This window comes from Eretmochelys imbricata, chromosome 11 (assembly GCF_965152235.1).
Source record: "Eretmochelys imbricata isolate rEreImb1 chromosome 11, rEreImb1.hap1, whole genome shotgun sequence".
Classification (NCBI taxonomy): Eukaryota; Metazoa; Chordata; order Testudines; family Cheloniidae; genus Eretmochelys; species Eretmochelys imbricata.
The window spans coordinates 14,058,656-14,074,358 of NC_135582.1; the positions used below are offsets into that span (position 1 = coordinate 14,058,656).

A 15,703-nucleotide genomic window follows, 5' to 3' on the forward strand; every position below is an offset into this window, starting at 1 on the left:
TGTGCCCTGGGAGCTGCTCCGCCGCTCCGCTCGCTCGTGAGTTACAGCTGGCGCCTGGCACTGTCCGCTGGGAGGGGGGATCCCCGAGGGCGGAGGCTGCTGTCGGGGGCATAGGAGGGAGAGGGACGGGAGCTAGTGACCCCCCCCCCCCCGCGCCTGCCCGGAGCAAGGCTGGGTGGCCCCGTCCAGCGGGAGAGCCCGGGGCGGGCTGGCAGGTGCCCCGCAGCAGGCTCCGGCCGGGCGATGCCAAGAGTCGCGGTGGCAGCCTGGGGAAGCGGAGCCCGAGTGAGGCTGAGTGGGGCCCCGCTAGAGGGGAGCCGGGGGCGGGCGGCGGGGTAGGAGGGGGGGGGGGGCCGCAGCCGCTTTGCCCCAGGCCGGGGGCTGATCCGCTTCTCTGCCCTCCCCGCAGGGAGGCTTCGCCACTGAGTCACCATTACCTCGCCCAGCAAGGAGGAGCTGGTCGCGCTCGCTGCCCGGCTCTGGCACCGGAGGAAGCGGCTGCTGGCCGCGGCCGGGCTGGCCCTCGCCATGGGACTCGCGCTGCTCATCGCCGTCCCGCTGCTGCTGCAGGCGGCCCCCGAGAGCGCGGCGCACTACGAGATGATGGGCACCTGCCGCATGATCTGCGACCCCTATAGCAGCGCCAGCGCCCGGGCCGGCGGCCCCAGCAGCGCGGCCGCCGTGGAGGCGCTGCAGGACCTGAGCGCCAACCCCCCGCCGCCCTTCCTCCCGGGACCCAAGGGGGAGCCCGGCCGGCCGGGCAAGCCGGGGCCCCGGGGCCCGCCAGGGGAGCCGGGGCCCCCCGGTCCCAGAGGGCCGCCCGGGGAGCGGGGAGACTCGGGCAAGCCGGGGCTGCCGGGGCTGGCGGTGGCCGGGGCCGGCGCCCCCGGGGCTGCAGGGGGCGGCGGCCCCGGGGCGGGCGCCGCCGGGGAGGTGAGCGGGGCGCTGAGCGCGGCCTTCAGCGGCCCCCGGATCGCCTTCTACGTGGGGCTGAAGAGCCCCCACGAGGGCTACGAGGTGCTCAAGTTCGACGACGTGGTGACCAACCTGGGCAACCACTACGAGCCGGCCACGGGCAAGTTCAGCTGCCAGGTGCGGGGCATCTACTTCTTCACCTACCACATCCTCATGCGCGGCGGGGACGGCACCAGCATGTGGGCGGATCTCTGCAAGAACGGCCAGGTGGGTCCTGGGGGCTGGCCCGCATCCCCCCCAGCCCGGGCCGGGACCCCCCCTTCCATCACCCGGGCCCCTGGGGACCCCCCTTCCACTGCCCCGGGGCCCTCGGGATCCCTCATTCCACCGCCCCGGGCCGGGACCCCCCCCTTCCATCGCCCGGGCCCCTGGGGATCCCCCTTCCAGCACCCCGAGCCGGGACCCCCTTCCACTGCCCGGGCCCCTGGGGACTCCCCTTCCACTGCCTCGGGCCCCTCGGGATCCCTCCTTCCAGTACCCAGAGCCGGGACCCCCCTTTCACCGCCCCGGGCCGGGACCCCCCCTTCCATCGCCCGGGCCCCTCGGGATCCCTCCTTCCAGCAACCAGAGCCGGGACCCCCCTTCCACCGCCCCGGGCCCCTGGGGACCCCCCTTCCACTGCTCCGGGCCCCTCGGGATCCCTCCTTCTACCTCCCCGGGCCGGGACCCCCCTTTCACCGCCCCGGGCCTCTCGGGATCCCCCCTTCCACCGCCCCGGGCCCCTAGATATCCCTCCTTCCACCGCCCCGGGCCGGGATCCCCCCTTCTACCGCTCCCCAACCGGGACCCCCCTTCCACTGCCCTGGGGCCCTCGGGACCCGGCGGGGCCCCCCTTGCACTGTCCCGGGCCAGGACGCCCCTTCCACGGCCTGGGACCCTCGGGATCCCTCCTTCCACTGTCCTGGATCGGGACCCCCCCTTCCATCACCCCGAGCTGGGACCTTCAGCCCTGTCCCCTGCCTGGGACCTTCTGTCTTTACAGGGACCCTCCTGATTCAAACTGGAAAAACCCTGTATCTGAGGGAAACTGCGTAAAGCCAGGGAGTGCGGCAGCACCCTAGTGCCAGCACCTATGTCCTCACTCCAGTGCCCCTTGTCCTCTAGGCCCAGGACACCAGTACCCCATGTGCCTGTGACTCTTCCCCCCACGCCACTCTGGGACCCTCATCCCTCCCCCCTCCGCCTGGGGACAGCACCCTCAGCCTTTACTGGAACCACCTCCCCCCGCCACCGCCATGGGCTGGGACCCTCAGCATTTACCAGGACCCTCAGCCCTGAGCTGGGACCCTTATTCCCCCCACCTCATGCTCTGGACCCTCACTCCCTTGTGCTCCTCACCCTCTGAGCCCAGGATACCGCAACCCCATGCTCCTGGTACCCTCACCTCTCCCCACGCCGTCCCCTACCCCTCCATACCCAGGACTCTCAGCCCTGTGCCTGGGATCCTCTGCCTTGGGTTGGGCTGGGACCCTCCCCGCATGCTCCTCACCTCCCCCATGCTCCCTGGGATACCAGCACCCTTGTATGCCCAGGATCCTCCCCTTCCCCCTGTGCTGGGACCCTCCTCCCCCGTGCCCAGGCCCTTCACTCCCTGTGCTGGGACTCTAACCTCACCCCTGTTCCCATGGCCCTCACCCCATGCCTGTGACAATGGCATCTTCACACCCCCTATTCCCAGGACTCTGACCCGGCTGTGCCTGCGACTCTCAGCAGCTGAGCCCTGGACTCTCACCTCATGCCTGGGACACTGGCCCAGTCATATGCTGTGTCTGGGAACCTCAGTCTGTGCCAGGGTCCCTCACCCTCCTGTGGCTGGAACACCAGCACCCTCATCCCCCCGTTCCTGGGACCCTCCCCACCCTGAGCCCTGGACACCAGCACCCTGACCCACTGGGCCTGGGATCCTCACCCCCCACCTGGGTACCTATAGCACTTAGGAACATTCTTGTGCCCTGGCACCTTACTCCCGGGTTACTTGTCTCCCCATTGTGCCCGCGATGCCCTCCTGAGTGTGATCTTTATAAGTGCTGAGAGTTGGATACCCCTTTCCTGTGCCACTTTTTCAAGGGCAGCCAGCCTCCTTGTGCCCAGGACCCTACTCCCACCCTCCCAGTGCAGGACACCCTGCCCCGATCCTGTGCCCTGTGCTCATGACATCCTCCTAAGGGGATGGCATCACCATATGGGCAGAAACCTGTGAGACTGCCATCCTGTCCCTGGCTCCCTGTGCCCCGGCATTTCTGTCCCCGCCTGTGTGCTTGGGAACCTCTGCTCAGTGCATGTTGACAGATTGCCCCATCACGCTATCTCGTGGCCTCTCCTGGCTCTCGGACTCCCTCTCTCCTGGATCCTTCCCTCTTGTGTGTGTGACTCTTTTCCCTGCCCTGGGTCCCTCCCTCTTTGCCTGGAACCCCACTGGCTCCAGGACAGTTTCAGAGAGCCTTCCACACTGTCTCCTGGGATCTGGGCTACAGGGGACCGGACCTTTTCATTACCCCCTCCCTTCCTTAAATGTAGTGATTTTCCACTTCTGAGAACAGACTTTTCTTTCCTGCCCTGACTTTCCTCTGTGTCAGCCTGGGCAAGGCCGCCCCTCCCCACCCTCCAGGATCCTCCAGGTGACAAGTTACCTTACGGGGGACAGTTACCCTACACTTTAGAAACTCCGCTACCTGGAACAAGGGGGAATGAGATTGAGACGTGCAGGAAACTTTTCCCAGCTGCACGCTGTCTAGTGAATGGCCTGTCTGGCAGGCAGGCTGTGCCAAGGCGAGCTCTCGGTGTGCCTGCCGTGGGGGAGGGGGCTGAATGTGCAGAAGTGAGTGAAAGGAAAGTGTGTGTGTGTGTGTGGGGGGAAGTGGTCTGGGAAGTGGAAGAGGAGGAGGAAATAAATACGTGTCAAGGAGAAGGGCCCCGGAGGAAAGGGAAGATGAAGAGGGACAGAGTAGTTGGGGGCTAAAGGGGGTGAAGGAGGGAAAGGAGAAGATGGGGTTTTGAATGAGGAGAGGCTGGTGGGAGGGTTAAAGAGGGGGAGGAGGAAAAAAGGTGACGAAGGCTGACGGTGGGTTAAAGAGGCGAAGTGGGGGAAGGAGGTAGGTTAGAGGGGAAATAGGTACAAAGAGGTAAGGAGGCTGTTGGTGGCTAGAGAGGGAAAGGGGCAAAGAGGGGAAGGGGTTAGCTGGGCTTGAAAGAGTGCGAGCGAGAGGGGGAAGGAGAGAGGCAGGTGTGGAGGATTTGGGGGCAGGGGGGCGATGTGGGGGGAGAGCGGGGGCAGCGCCTGAGGCCCCCCCCCCCTTTGGCTGGTTCGCAGGTGCGGGCCAGTGCCATTGCGCAGGACGCCGATCAGAACTACGACTATGCCAGCAACAGCGCGGTGCTGCACCTGGAGTCGGGGGACGAGGTGTACGTCAAGCTGGACGGCGGCAAAGCACACGGCGGCAACAACAATAAGTACAGCACTTTCTCTGGCTTTCTTTTATACCCCGATTAAAAGGGGGGCCGGTTGCATTGTACCCACCTCCCCCGCCACTGTCTCTACGGGTCAGTTTCGCGTCCTTCTCCATTTGTACATCTGATCGGTGGACACAAAACAAGCGAGCCCCCACCCCAGCCCTTGGTGTATCTCTGTCCTTGTGTTTGTTACACAATGAGATCAGCTGCTTGAAACTGACCAGCACCTTGGTTCCATGAGTGTGTAAAAGATTCCAGGGTAAACCTGTCACTCACACTACGTTAGAACTGCCCAGTCTTGGCACATTTTGCTTTATTATTATCATCTTGATTGATTGATTGATTGATCTGAAGAGTGGGACTGAATTATAACATGCATTGGTTCTTCCTACGCGGTTTGTTTGTTTGTATGGGGTCAAGTGTAACTTTCTTCTTTCCTTTTCCATGCAATGCAATACTCGTGTGAATGATGATGTAGTGAACGTCAAGTCTCTGTTCCTGTCTGGCAAACAATCTAACCACCACCACCAAAAAAATCATATTAAATTATGTTTTTAGACAATGGTTTCTCGCTGTGTGTCTGTTCTAAAGCTGCAAAGGGCGATAGGTGGTGGGGGCAGTTGTGGGCACTTTAACCTTTCACGTCTGCAGCAGAATTGAAAGTTAGTAAGAGAGCCCCTACTCCAATCTCAGTTAGTGTTAATAGAGGGGGTGCGGGGGGATCTGATCTTTTGCGTAGTTTTAAAAGGAGAAAGTACACATCGTCATCCAAATTTTATATCTTCGGATAGCTTAGTGGTTTGAGCATTGGCCTGCTAAACCCAGGGTTGTAAGTTCAATCCTTGAGGGGGCCATTTAGGGATCTGGGGCAAAAATTGGGGATTGGTCCTGCTTTGAGCAGGGGGTTGGACTAGATGACCTCCTGAGGTCCCTTCCCACCCTGATCTTCTATGATTCTACATTTCACAATAGGAGCTCTAGGACAACATTCACTGCTGACATATACAGTGTGCCTCCTTTACCAATCCTTGAGGGGGCCATTTAGGGATCTGAGGCAAAAATTGGGGATTGGTCCTGCTTTGAGCAGGAGGTTGGACTAGATGACCTCCTGAGGTCCCTTCCAACCCTGATGTTCTATGATTCTAAAGGGAATGGAATCCATTCACAATAGATTTTACATGGTTTATGGGCCTAATCCAAAGCCCGTTAAAGTAAGTGGAAAAGCTCCCATTGACTTCAGTATGCTTTGGATCAGACTCTATATCAGTGATTGCATGAAATTGTCTATTTATAGTATGATTGACCCAAGTAATAAAGCATTAAAGGAAGAATTGTGTTTATATTATAAAGAGATACATGGTGGGTGAGGTAATATCTTTTATTGGACCAACTTCTGTTGGTGAGAGAGATGAGCTCAGGTCTGGGAAAAGGAACTCCCAGCGTCACGACAAAATGCAAGTGGAACAGATTGTTTAGCATAATTAGTTAGCACATCTTGAAAAGCAGTGGCTCTCAACCTTTCCAGACTACTGTAGCCCTTTGAACAGTTTGATTTGTCTTGTGTGCCCCAAGTTTCACCTCACTTAAAAACTCAGCTTCAGCTTTCTGCCCTGGGCCCTAGCAAACCTAACACTGGCCCTGGCTACCCCATTAAAATGAACTTGCCCACAGTTTGAGAACAGCTGATATAGTATGCAGAACAATATAAATAAGTAATTGTCTGTATGAAATTTTAGTTTGTACTGACTTCACTAGTGCTTTGTATGTAGCCTGTAGTAGAACTAGGCAAATATCTCGATGTGTTGATGTACCCCCAGGGATACATGTATCCCTGCTTGAGAGAACCACCATTGTACGTACACACATACACACAAAATTTCAGGCATACATTGAAATAAGGAGGATCCAAGCCCCGCTGAAGTCAATGGCAATCTTTCCACTGACTTCCGTGGGCTTTAGATCAGGCCCATAATCCATGTAAAAATCTATTGTGTGCTCTTTTTTGCTTCTCCTTCTCTCCCTGTTACATCTGAGTGACTGTACATTCTCCACTGAAAACTAAACACATGGATAGAATCTCACATACAATCCTGGCCTTTCTTGTGGGTGTGACTCATGACAGATGCTCAACTGGTGTAAATTGGGGTTGTTCTCTTGAAGCCAAGGGAAGTAGGTTGTTTTGCAGCAGCTGAGTTTCTGGCCCTCTCTCTTTCTTTTATTGACTCACATTCCATTGTGTCAGGGCCTGATTCTCCCCTTACTTTATGATGATTTTATACAGCAGAGTTCCCTGGACTTCCATTGACTTACTCCCAGTTTATACTAAAGCGAGAGAAGAATCCGTCTCTGAGGCTCCCATTGTGATCAAGTTCATCCCAGCTCTAACTCCACTGAAGCTAATGGAATCACCGCTAGTGTGAATTTGTTCCAGCAACAGTTTGAGGTTGCACAAAGATTATCAGGCTCTTAAAGGCTATTCTGTCCCCTGTTTGGTCTGCAGTGTATATTGCCTCTTTACTGACTGGGGGAGAAGGGGGAAATGCAGCCCTGGTTTAAGACAGAGTGTTCCTCCCCTCATTGCACCTCAAAATACCCCTCCTGTTGAGGAGGGAGGAAGAGTACATAACCAGGTACATGTGTTATACTCCTACCAATCTCTAATGCTTTGTCGATTGTATCATCTAGAATATGATTTAAACCAATGTCTGAGACCCAAATGAAGTATAATTGCTATGGATCCTCAATCCCCACTGGATCCTTAATCCTTTTTGACTATTCCTCCCTTCCCTCTGATGTGATGGAGCTTAGACACAAAGCCCTCTGTTTAAATTTCAAAAATTAAAATTGACATTCAGCAGCATTACCAGGTGCCAAGAGGAATTCTAAGGAGGTGCCGGGGCTCTGCTTTATCCTTTGCATTAAGAAGCAATTTGTACTTCTAACAAAGACCCAACTGTTCCCCCTTGGCTAAAGGGCAATGAAGATGCCTTGCAAGGGAATTGCTGTTCACAATACTTAAACAAATTTGAATCTTAGATTCTAAAATCTGTATTCCCTAGTGGAGCTTGCTCCTTGCAATTCAAATGCAGAGCTGGCGGTGAGTGCCTGCCAAGGTGTCAGCAACTAAGAGGATGATGGATTGATGAGGCAATAGAAAGACACCGGCTCGCAGTGGCATGCTGCCCCGACAGTGATCTATGTATCTGCACATTATCAATGTCAGGAGAACGCTTGAACCACCCTCACCAGACATCTGATTTTCCACTTATCTCCCATGTACTAATTATCAGGCTGGATTACTCCCTGGGATGGCATCGAAAATGCTTATTGCCATTCCAGTGACAGTTTACACAATCGATACAATGAATGTCTCCCTCTGTTCCTCTCGGCCGTTTTATTTTCCTCTCTTCGTTGGAAAGCCCTCTGCGATTGCTTTCGGAAGGACTTGCATGGCAATTGCTTGACATCTGCTGTCGTGGCAATTGTGCACAGCATTCTAGTCTATTCAGGTTCTGAGACCATCCCTGTGGTATCCAAGCCCTGGGCTTTGTGCCTCCTAAGTAACTGCACTGAGACCGGGAAAGTAATCTAGAGTTGAAAAAGTTAGCTTGGTGCTTGCTTACAGATAGTACCACTGCCTAAATGACAACAGGAATGGCAGAGCCGGCAAACTTCTGGCTGCTTGGTGGATCTTCTGATTTGTGTGGCTTGCAGCATGAGCAGAACTGCCAGTTCCAGGGGGGAGGGGAAAGGCAAAGCAGTCAGTTCACAACCTCTGTGGTCCTGTAACTGGTCTGGCCGGCCCATGAGTTTCCTACTCAGCTCAGAACCTGGGAAACTCCAAGCTGTCACATATGGTCAATACACTTGCTACGGTAGGCACCCAAATCCATGAGTTTGAGGAGGAAGAGAGGAAGGATGGGCCAGTGGCTAGGATACTCAATGGGGTTCAGTTCCCCACTCTGCCACAGATTTCCTATGTGGCCTTGGGCAACTCACGTCTTGTCTGTGTGCCTCAGTTCCCCATCTGTAAAAAGGGGATAACAGCCCTTCCCTACTTCACAGGGGTGTTTGTGAGGATAAATACATTTCAGATTGTGAGGTTCTATGGGAATGGTGGCCCTGTAAGTACCTAAGAGAGGTGGGAGCTGTGGGAGCTCAGCACTTTAGAAACATCACACCTCTTTTAGTCAAATGCCTAACTTCAAATCCTCAAGTTCAAAACATTTGGCCTGTGTCCTGACTGTGGAGTGCTCAGCCCCTCTCAGGATCAGGCCCATGATTAGTGCCTGGGCTGGCTCTGGTCATATTGGCTTTGCAGGGAAGGGAGTGTGTAAGGTGGTCCTACTTCTCCTTTTGCCTTTAGCTATTACACTGACTAGCTTTACACATGTTTTATTGATCCGACTGCTGCTGAGAACCCTTGCATTTTTGAATCTCACTTTTAACATTTTACGTGGTGATTTTAATGCTTGTTTGTCCCCTTGTACACAGGAGCGGACCCCAATGCCCAAGATGGGTTTATCTGTGAAGTGCAATAAAAACAAATCAGGGAGGTTGGTTTTGGTGAATATTCATTCTGTGGCTTCTGTTTATTCCATAGAATAAAAATGTCCCCAAACGTTTAGGCACCCTTTGAAGACAGGGAGAACAGCACGTAGGTCTGTTTTTAAGTTTACGCCATATATTTTTAATAACTTTTGTAACAGAGGGTGATGGTTACCTTCTTCTAATCGGACTGAACTCTGGGAAAGTTCTGATCCGGATCTAGGCCTTGTATCTCAGGACTGTCTCTGTCTCTTCTAATTAGCTGGAATGCTTGAGCCAGTTAGGATAAAATAAAGATTGATTGAATCTTCATCCCAAACTTGAATCAAACCAGACCCAAACCTCTGAGATTCAAAACAGTTTGGTTACTTTATTTTGTTTTGTTTTTGGTGAGCTTTTGCATTACCTAGCTGGAGCTGGTACTGGAAATGTAAATAACAGAATAGGGCAAGATAAATTAGGAATTTCCCATCCAGCTGATGCACAGGAATTCACATGAGAGAGCCTGTTCTTAGGAGATTTCACACCTGATGACAAAAAGAGGCTCATCTAATAATACAGTTGAATAAACCTGCCAACTTTAGCATGTTTCTCCAAACCTAGCCTCCGAAGGTCACTCCCAGGACTCAGTTAATAACATGAAATATGTAGATATCCAGCAGAGCATTTGTGGGGTGGGTACGTCAGAATGTTGTTGCACAATTTTGGAGGAATTTCTAACATGGGGGTCTCTTTTCTCAGTGAGGCATGGGGATCTACGCCAATATCCCACACTTACATTTCAAACTCGCTGGGGCTTTGAAATGGCAGTTTGTGCTGGAGCATGATCTGCAACTAAGCCCGGGAACAACTTTGAATGAAATGTGATCAAAATTAGCTCAGGAACCCAGTCAATATTAGGCCAGCCCAGGGATGCTACCTGGATGGTTCCAGTCTCTTTGTTAGTATGGAGGGGTTCAGGTTCTAAGGAACGGGGAAGGACAATGTGTTTAACACACAAAGCAGAATCATTCGCCTTCGCCTTTGGACTCCAACATACCCCTCTGTTCTTACAGATATGCCAATCTAGGGCCAGATTCTCAGTAGCACTAAGACCTTGATGCTACTCTGGCCATGTGGTGAGGCCATAAAGAGGGCAGTAGTGGTCCCTAGGGAGTATCCCCAGTGTAAGGGGATTCCCCAGCTAGTGCAGAAGCTCTTCCCCATCTTCTCTTGCAGCCCTTGGCACAGAGGGTCTCCTGAGGGCAGGGACATCACCTGTTGGGTGAGTGAAGGGGGGTGGAGTGGGGCTGCAGCACACACTGGTTTGGCTATTCTTGACTTACCAAGGCCCCTAGGTGAGGTGCAAACATACATTAGAATTACCTTTGCTCCCCTCAGGTCCTGTGTCAAGTGCAGGAATGGAGACACTGAGAATGGGCGTGGGGGGAGATTTTTATTTCAGTGGAAGTTAAGCACCTAAATTCCTTTAAAAATTTGGCCCTGAGTTTTTGAGGGCCAAATCCTGAGAGTTACTGAGCAGCTGCAAATCGCATTGTAGTCCATGGCTCAGTGCCTCTCAAGAGCTGGCTCTTACTGATTACAACCAAACTGAAATGCACAAAGCTGGTGCAGTCTAAACCTGCAGGAGCAGGGGGTTTGGTACTGTGAATTATGGCAACATTTGTTTGCCAAGAAGAGGACTATAAATATCTGGTTTCCAGTCCTTTGGGCTCCTCCAATTGAAGTGCACTGCACATTTTACCTTCTAATACAACAGATGCGGTTTCCCTTTATGAACCTGTGATGATGTCTCTCTCACTTCTTTTTATGGAATGATTCAGGTTAGAAACAGAAAGGAGCAATGCGCTGACCCAATCCGCATCCCTGCTAGTGCATGATTATTTCTGACAGTACATTTTTAGTACAGTGATCTGTGGACATCTGCTTGTGGTCCACAGGGACTGATCATTCACATGGTCCCAGCTCTCCTTTTTGTTTGCAGCTGCTAAATCTCATTAAAAGAAGCTAAAAACAGATTAAATGTTTGCTTAATGTTGCTCCACGTAACCAATTGCTAGTTACTTGATTATGAGAGAGAAATGAGGTTATACCCATTGAGCTTAAATGGAGGGGACTGGTGTGTGAGAATGGGAGGGGAGGAGTCCCTGAGATAATCTTTCTATGAAGATGTGGCCCATGCTATGAAAAAGTTTGAGAATCAGCTTCATCCTGTTTTGTTTTAAGACTCTATTTAAATGTTATGATAATGTAGAGGTTGTTTAGTTCCTTGGGGAGGATCCTGAGATCTGGAGATGCACTTTGCTTTTTATTTTGTGTCTTGCATTTCCATTATAAAGTTTGAGTCTGTTTCTTAAGCTTCCTGTTCACAGTGAATTGTTACAGGCTGTGAATGCATAAGGTAGAGGAGATCAGATCCACCTGGGGTTTACTTTTTAAAAATTGTACATTGAGTTTTTAGGTTTGGAAATAAACTACTTTGGCATTTAGCTGCCTATAATGGGAATTTATGTGGCCAAATTCTACTCCCAGCTATGCTGGTGTACATTCAGCAAAACTCCTGTTGAATCGTGTTACTCGGAATTTACACCAACGTCATTGAAATCAGAATCTGGCCATAGGTGAGCTAAATTCAGCTGATGTCCGACACCCACATTTGACAATTGGGAGCCACATTGTGATGTGTAGGCATAAGAAGCAATAAATCTTTAGGGCCATATTGTACCCAGTCCCTTCCCAGGTGCAGAAGAAAGGAAGAGGGTTCAAGGAAGTTCTGATCCCCCTATGCCCCACCCTGATAATGAGAGTCTTTGCACTCAAAGGATGCGATAACACCACATTTGCAAAGAGGGTAGCATAGGCTCCTCTCACCAGCCAGCTAGCAACCTCCCTAGGAGCCCCGTATGTCCTTGAGGCACAACAGGCCTCGATTTCTTCCAGGGAGTTGGCGTACCATTGCGTTGCCCCTGTGAGGGGTTTGGGCTGTAGACTGCAGTGTGTCCCTTTGAAAAGCGAGCATCATGTAAGAGAGTGATAGCAATGTAATTTAACTATTTGTGTGAGAAATAATAGAGCTAATTAAGCCAATCACTTCCTATGTCTTTCTTGTGGGTGCAATTAATATACAAAAATCCCCTTGATTCCCAAAACTCCATAATGCACAATGCATAGCATTCTTATTACATATTGACAGCATACACTGTAATGTCGCCAGAAGGCAGCGTTATGCATAGTAAGATTACTACACTAATCCCAGTTAAACCTTTCCAGGTTGAGTGAATCACAGTGCTGCATCCAGCTCGAACAAAGCATCCGCTGTCAATGTGCAATCAGTGTACTGTGCAAAAGCCGGCGGATCTGCTGCACGCTAGTACCTACAGAAGTCCGTCCTGTGTCAACTTTTTATTGGGTTGCTTTTAAAAAATATTATCAGGCAGAATTCCGGATGAAACGAAAAAACAAACATCTACGTCAAAAAAGGGCTAAACGCAATCAGCCTAACGCAAGGGACCTCCCTGGGATTTACAGTTATCACTCTGTCTTTAATTCACTCCCAATGCAGGACAACAGGGCTACTGACCTCCTGGGAGCTCTTTTGGGGGAGGCTGGAAGAGGGGGACTGCTGCCTCGGCGTCGTGGATCTCCCCCTTCTGCACACCTTGGGGACGCCTTTTTGTGGGGAGACCTGGATCTGCAGCTTAGGCTGCGATGAGGGATGAGAGCCCTCCAGCACCACTAACACCTCTGATTCCCAGCCTCCTGTTGCCGGATGCAGCGTCCACTTAGGCGCCGTCCACCTCCAGTTGTGAAACCCTCCACTTAGGGAGGAGAGGCTGTAAGGGGAATCACTGGTCATGTGGCTCCACTTTTGATACCCCTTGTCAAGGTTCCTCCCCCACTCTGAACTCTAGGGTACAGATGTGGGGACCTGCATGAAAAACCTCCTAAGCTTATCTTTACCAGCTTAGGTCAAAACTTCCCCAAGGTACAAAATATTCCACCCTTTGTCCTTGGATTGGCCGCTACCACCACCAAACTAATACTGGTTACTGGGGAAGAGCTGTTTGGACACGTCTTTCCCCCCAAAATACTTCCCAAAACCTTGCACCCCACTTCCTGGACAAGGTTTGGTAAAAAGCCTCACCAATTTGCCTAGGTGACTACAGACCCAGACCCTTGGATCTTAAGAACAATGAACAATCCTCCCAACACTTGCGCCCCCCCCCTTTCCAGGGAAATGTTGAATAAAAAGCCTCACCAATTTGCATACGTGACCACAGACCCAAACCCTTGGATCTGAGAACAATAAAAAAAAAAAAAGCATTCAGTTTTCTTACAAGAAGACTTTTAATAGAAATAGAAGTAAATAGAAATAAAGAAATCCCCCCTGTAAAATCAGGATGGTAGATACCTTACAGGGTAATTAGATTCAAAACATAGAGAACCCCTCTAGGCAAAACCTTAAGTTACAAAAAAGATACACAGACAGAAATAGTTATTCTATTCAGCACAGTTCTTTTCTCAGCCATTTAAAGAAATCATAATCTAACACGTACCTAGCTAGATTACTTACTAAAAGTTCTAAGACTCCATTCCTGGTCTATCCCCGGCAAAGACAGACTATAGACAGACCCACAGACCCTTTGTTTCTCTCCCTCCTCCCAGCTTTTGAAAGTATCTTGTCTCCTCATTGGTCATTTTGGTCAGGTGCCAGCGAGGTTACCTTTAGCTTCTTAACCCTTTACAGGTGAGAGGAGCTTTCCCCTGGCCAGGAGAGATTTCAAAGGGGTTTACCCTTCCCTTTATATTTATGACACCCCTCCCTCCTCTGGGCAGATTGATTTCCATGAGATTCTTTCCTTCCGGTGTTTTGCCTGTTCAGCCTCGTTTGCTCTGTCACAGCCCAAGTATTTTAGCCTTCAGGGCCTGCTGTGAGGGTCATTTTTCTCTCTCTAAGATATAAGGAGAGCGTTGCTGGCTGACGTGCCGTGGGCTTACCCTCACTGGAGTCAACGGCAAAGCTCTCATTGACGCAAATGGTGCAGGTTCAGGGCCTGTAAGCGTGTGACTCCAGTGGAGGTTTTGACGGGTGGTTAATTAATTTTTGTTATATTGTCCCTGAACCTTTGATTGGCTCTTGGGTAGCTGGTAAGCCTGTGAATTTACATGAGTGCTTTTTGAAAGCAAGCGTGGGGCTGCCTGAGCACTGGGTGGGCTATTCTTTTTTCACAGAATAGCCCAAATCCAAATAAAGACCTCTGAATTCATTGGTGAGTGTCATTTTCTGAGAATCACAATACCACCAAAAAAAAAGTGAATGGTGTGAAAACAAACTGATGAACTACTGTGAGCCCTACATAAACCCAGGGTGCAGAAGATCACCTTGATTTTATATACATTTATTGGGGAATGGGGGGCAGAAGTCCAAAATACTACCTACTCTTTCAAGTCTAATGACAAAACAGAACTCTTGATAGGTGTCTAGACTAATTTCCTTTTGAGTTAGTGCAATAGCTACCTAAAAGCTGTCTGTCTTTCCCTACTACTAGATTACTAGGACTGCCAAGTTTTCCTTTCTTATGTGGGCCTTAAATGGCAAGTAATTGCTGCAAGGAAGTAGAAGGATGAATTCATCTTGGTTTATAGCCCTCTTAAGCAGAAGTCATCCAGCAAATATTTCCAACAGCCAGTGATGGGACACTAGGTGGGGCAGGCTCTGAGTTACTACAGAGAATACAGACGCAACACCTTCATATTGGTGCACATAACAAAATTCATGGGGTGGGGGTGGGGCCAAGGGGTTCAGAGTGTGGGAGGGGGATCGGGGTAGGGCAGAGGGTTGGGGTGTGGGGGGATGAGGGCTCTGGCTAGGTGTGTGGGCTTTGGGGTGGAGCTGGGGATGAGGTGTTTGGGGTGCTGGAGGGGGCTCAGGGCTGGGGCAGAGGGTTGGGGAGCAGGGGGTGTGGGCTCTGGGGTAGGGCCAGGGATGAGGGGTTTGGGGGTGCAGGTTGTCCCGGGGCTGGGGCGGGGAGAGAGGACTCCCCACCTCAGCCCTCTCTCACCGCAGCAGCTCGGGGCTGGGGGAGAGGTGCCTCTCCCCAGCAGCAGCTCTGGTGGGGCTGAGCTGGGCTGAGGGCGGGGCATCTCTCCCCACCACAGCCCTGAGTCCCTGTGCAGGGCTTAACAGCCAGCTGTGCGGTCGTGCAGTTTAGAGGGAACTTAGGCAGAGACCCTGGGTTTTTTTGTTTTTTTTTGCCTTCCTTTGCAACTTGGGGCACATGTTACTTGCAGGTTTAAACTAATGTAAATGGTGGATTCTCTGTAACTTGAAGTCTTTAAATCATGCATTGAGGACTTCAGTAACTCAGCCAGAGTTAGGGGTCTATTACAGGAGTGGGGGATGGGTGAGGTTCTGTGGCTTCCAATGTGCCGGAGGACAGACTAGATGATTATGGTGGTCCCTTTCTGACCTTAAAGTCCATGAGCATCAGCCTTTAAACGGATTGTTTAAATTGCTCTTCAGATTTGATTTCTCTGCCTAGCTGCCTAGGCAATGGAAAAGTAAAGTTGCCTGGTAACATGGATGCCATTTTATGTTTTGCAGTAGCAGGTTTTCTTAGCTATCTGGCTATGTATTTGTCACCTCACTCACTCTTGGGTGAACTACGATGGCCTGTGTTATACGGGAAGCCAGACTGGATTATTGCAACGATCCCTTCTGGTGTTAAAA

General features: G+C 51.4%; 1 protein-coding gene across 1 annotated transcript; it reads left to right on the forward strand.

The window, feature by feature from the left end:
- The first annotated feature begins 528 nt into the window (after positions 1 to 528).
- C1QL2 (complement C1q like 2) lies at positions 529 to 4,944 on the forward strand. The gene is made up of 2 exons (XM_077830009.1): positions 529 to 1,182; positions 4,286 to 4,944. Exons 1-2 carry the CDS (start codon positions 529 to 531, stop codon positions 4,463 to 4,465), a joined length of 834 nt encoding a protein of 277 aa, XP_077686135.1. The 3' UTR covers positions 4,466 to 4,944.
- The last annotated feature ends 10,759 nt before the right edge of the window (positions 4,945 to 15,703 follow it).

Excerpts from the sequence above, each read along its gene's own strand:
- C1QL2 (XM_077830009.1), top strand. The coding sequence starts at position 529 with ATGGGACTCGCGCTGCTCATCGCCGTCCCGCTGCTGCTGCAGGCGGCC. Across the intron at positions 1,183-4,285 it reads ATCTCTGCAAGAACGGCCAG|GTGCGGGCCAGTGCCATTGC; the intron begins GTGGGTCCTGGG and ends GCTGGTTCGCAG.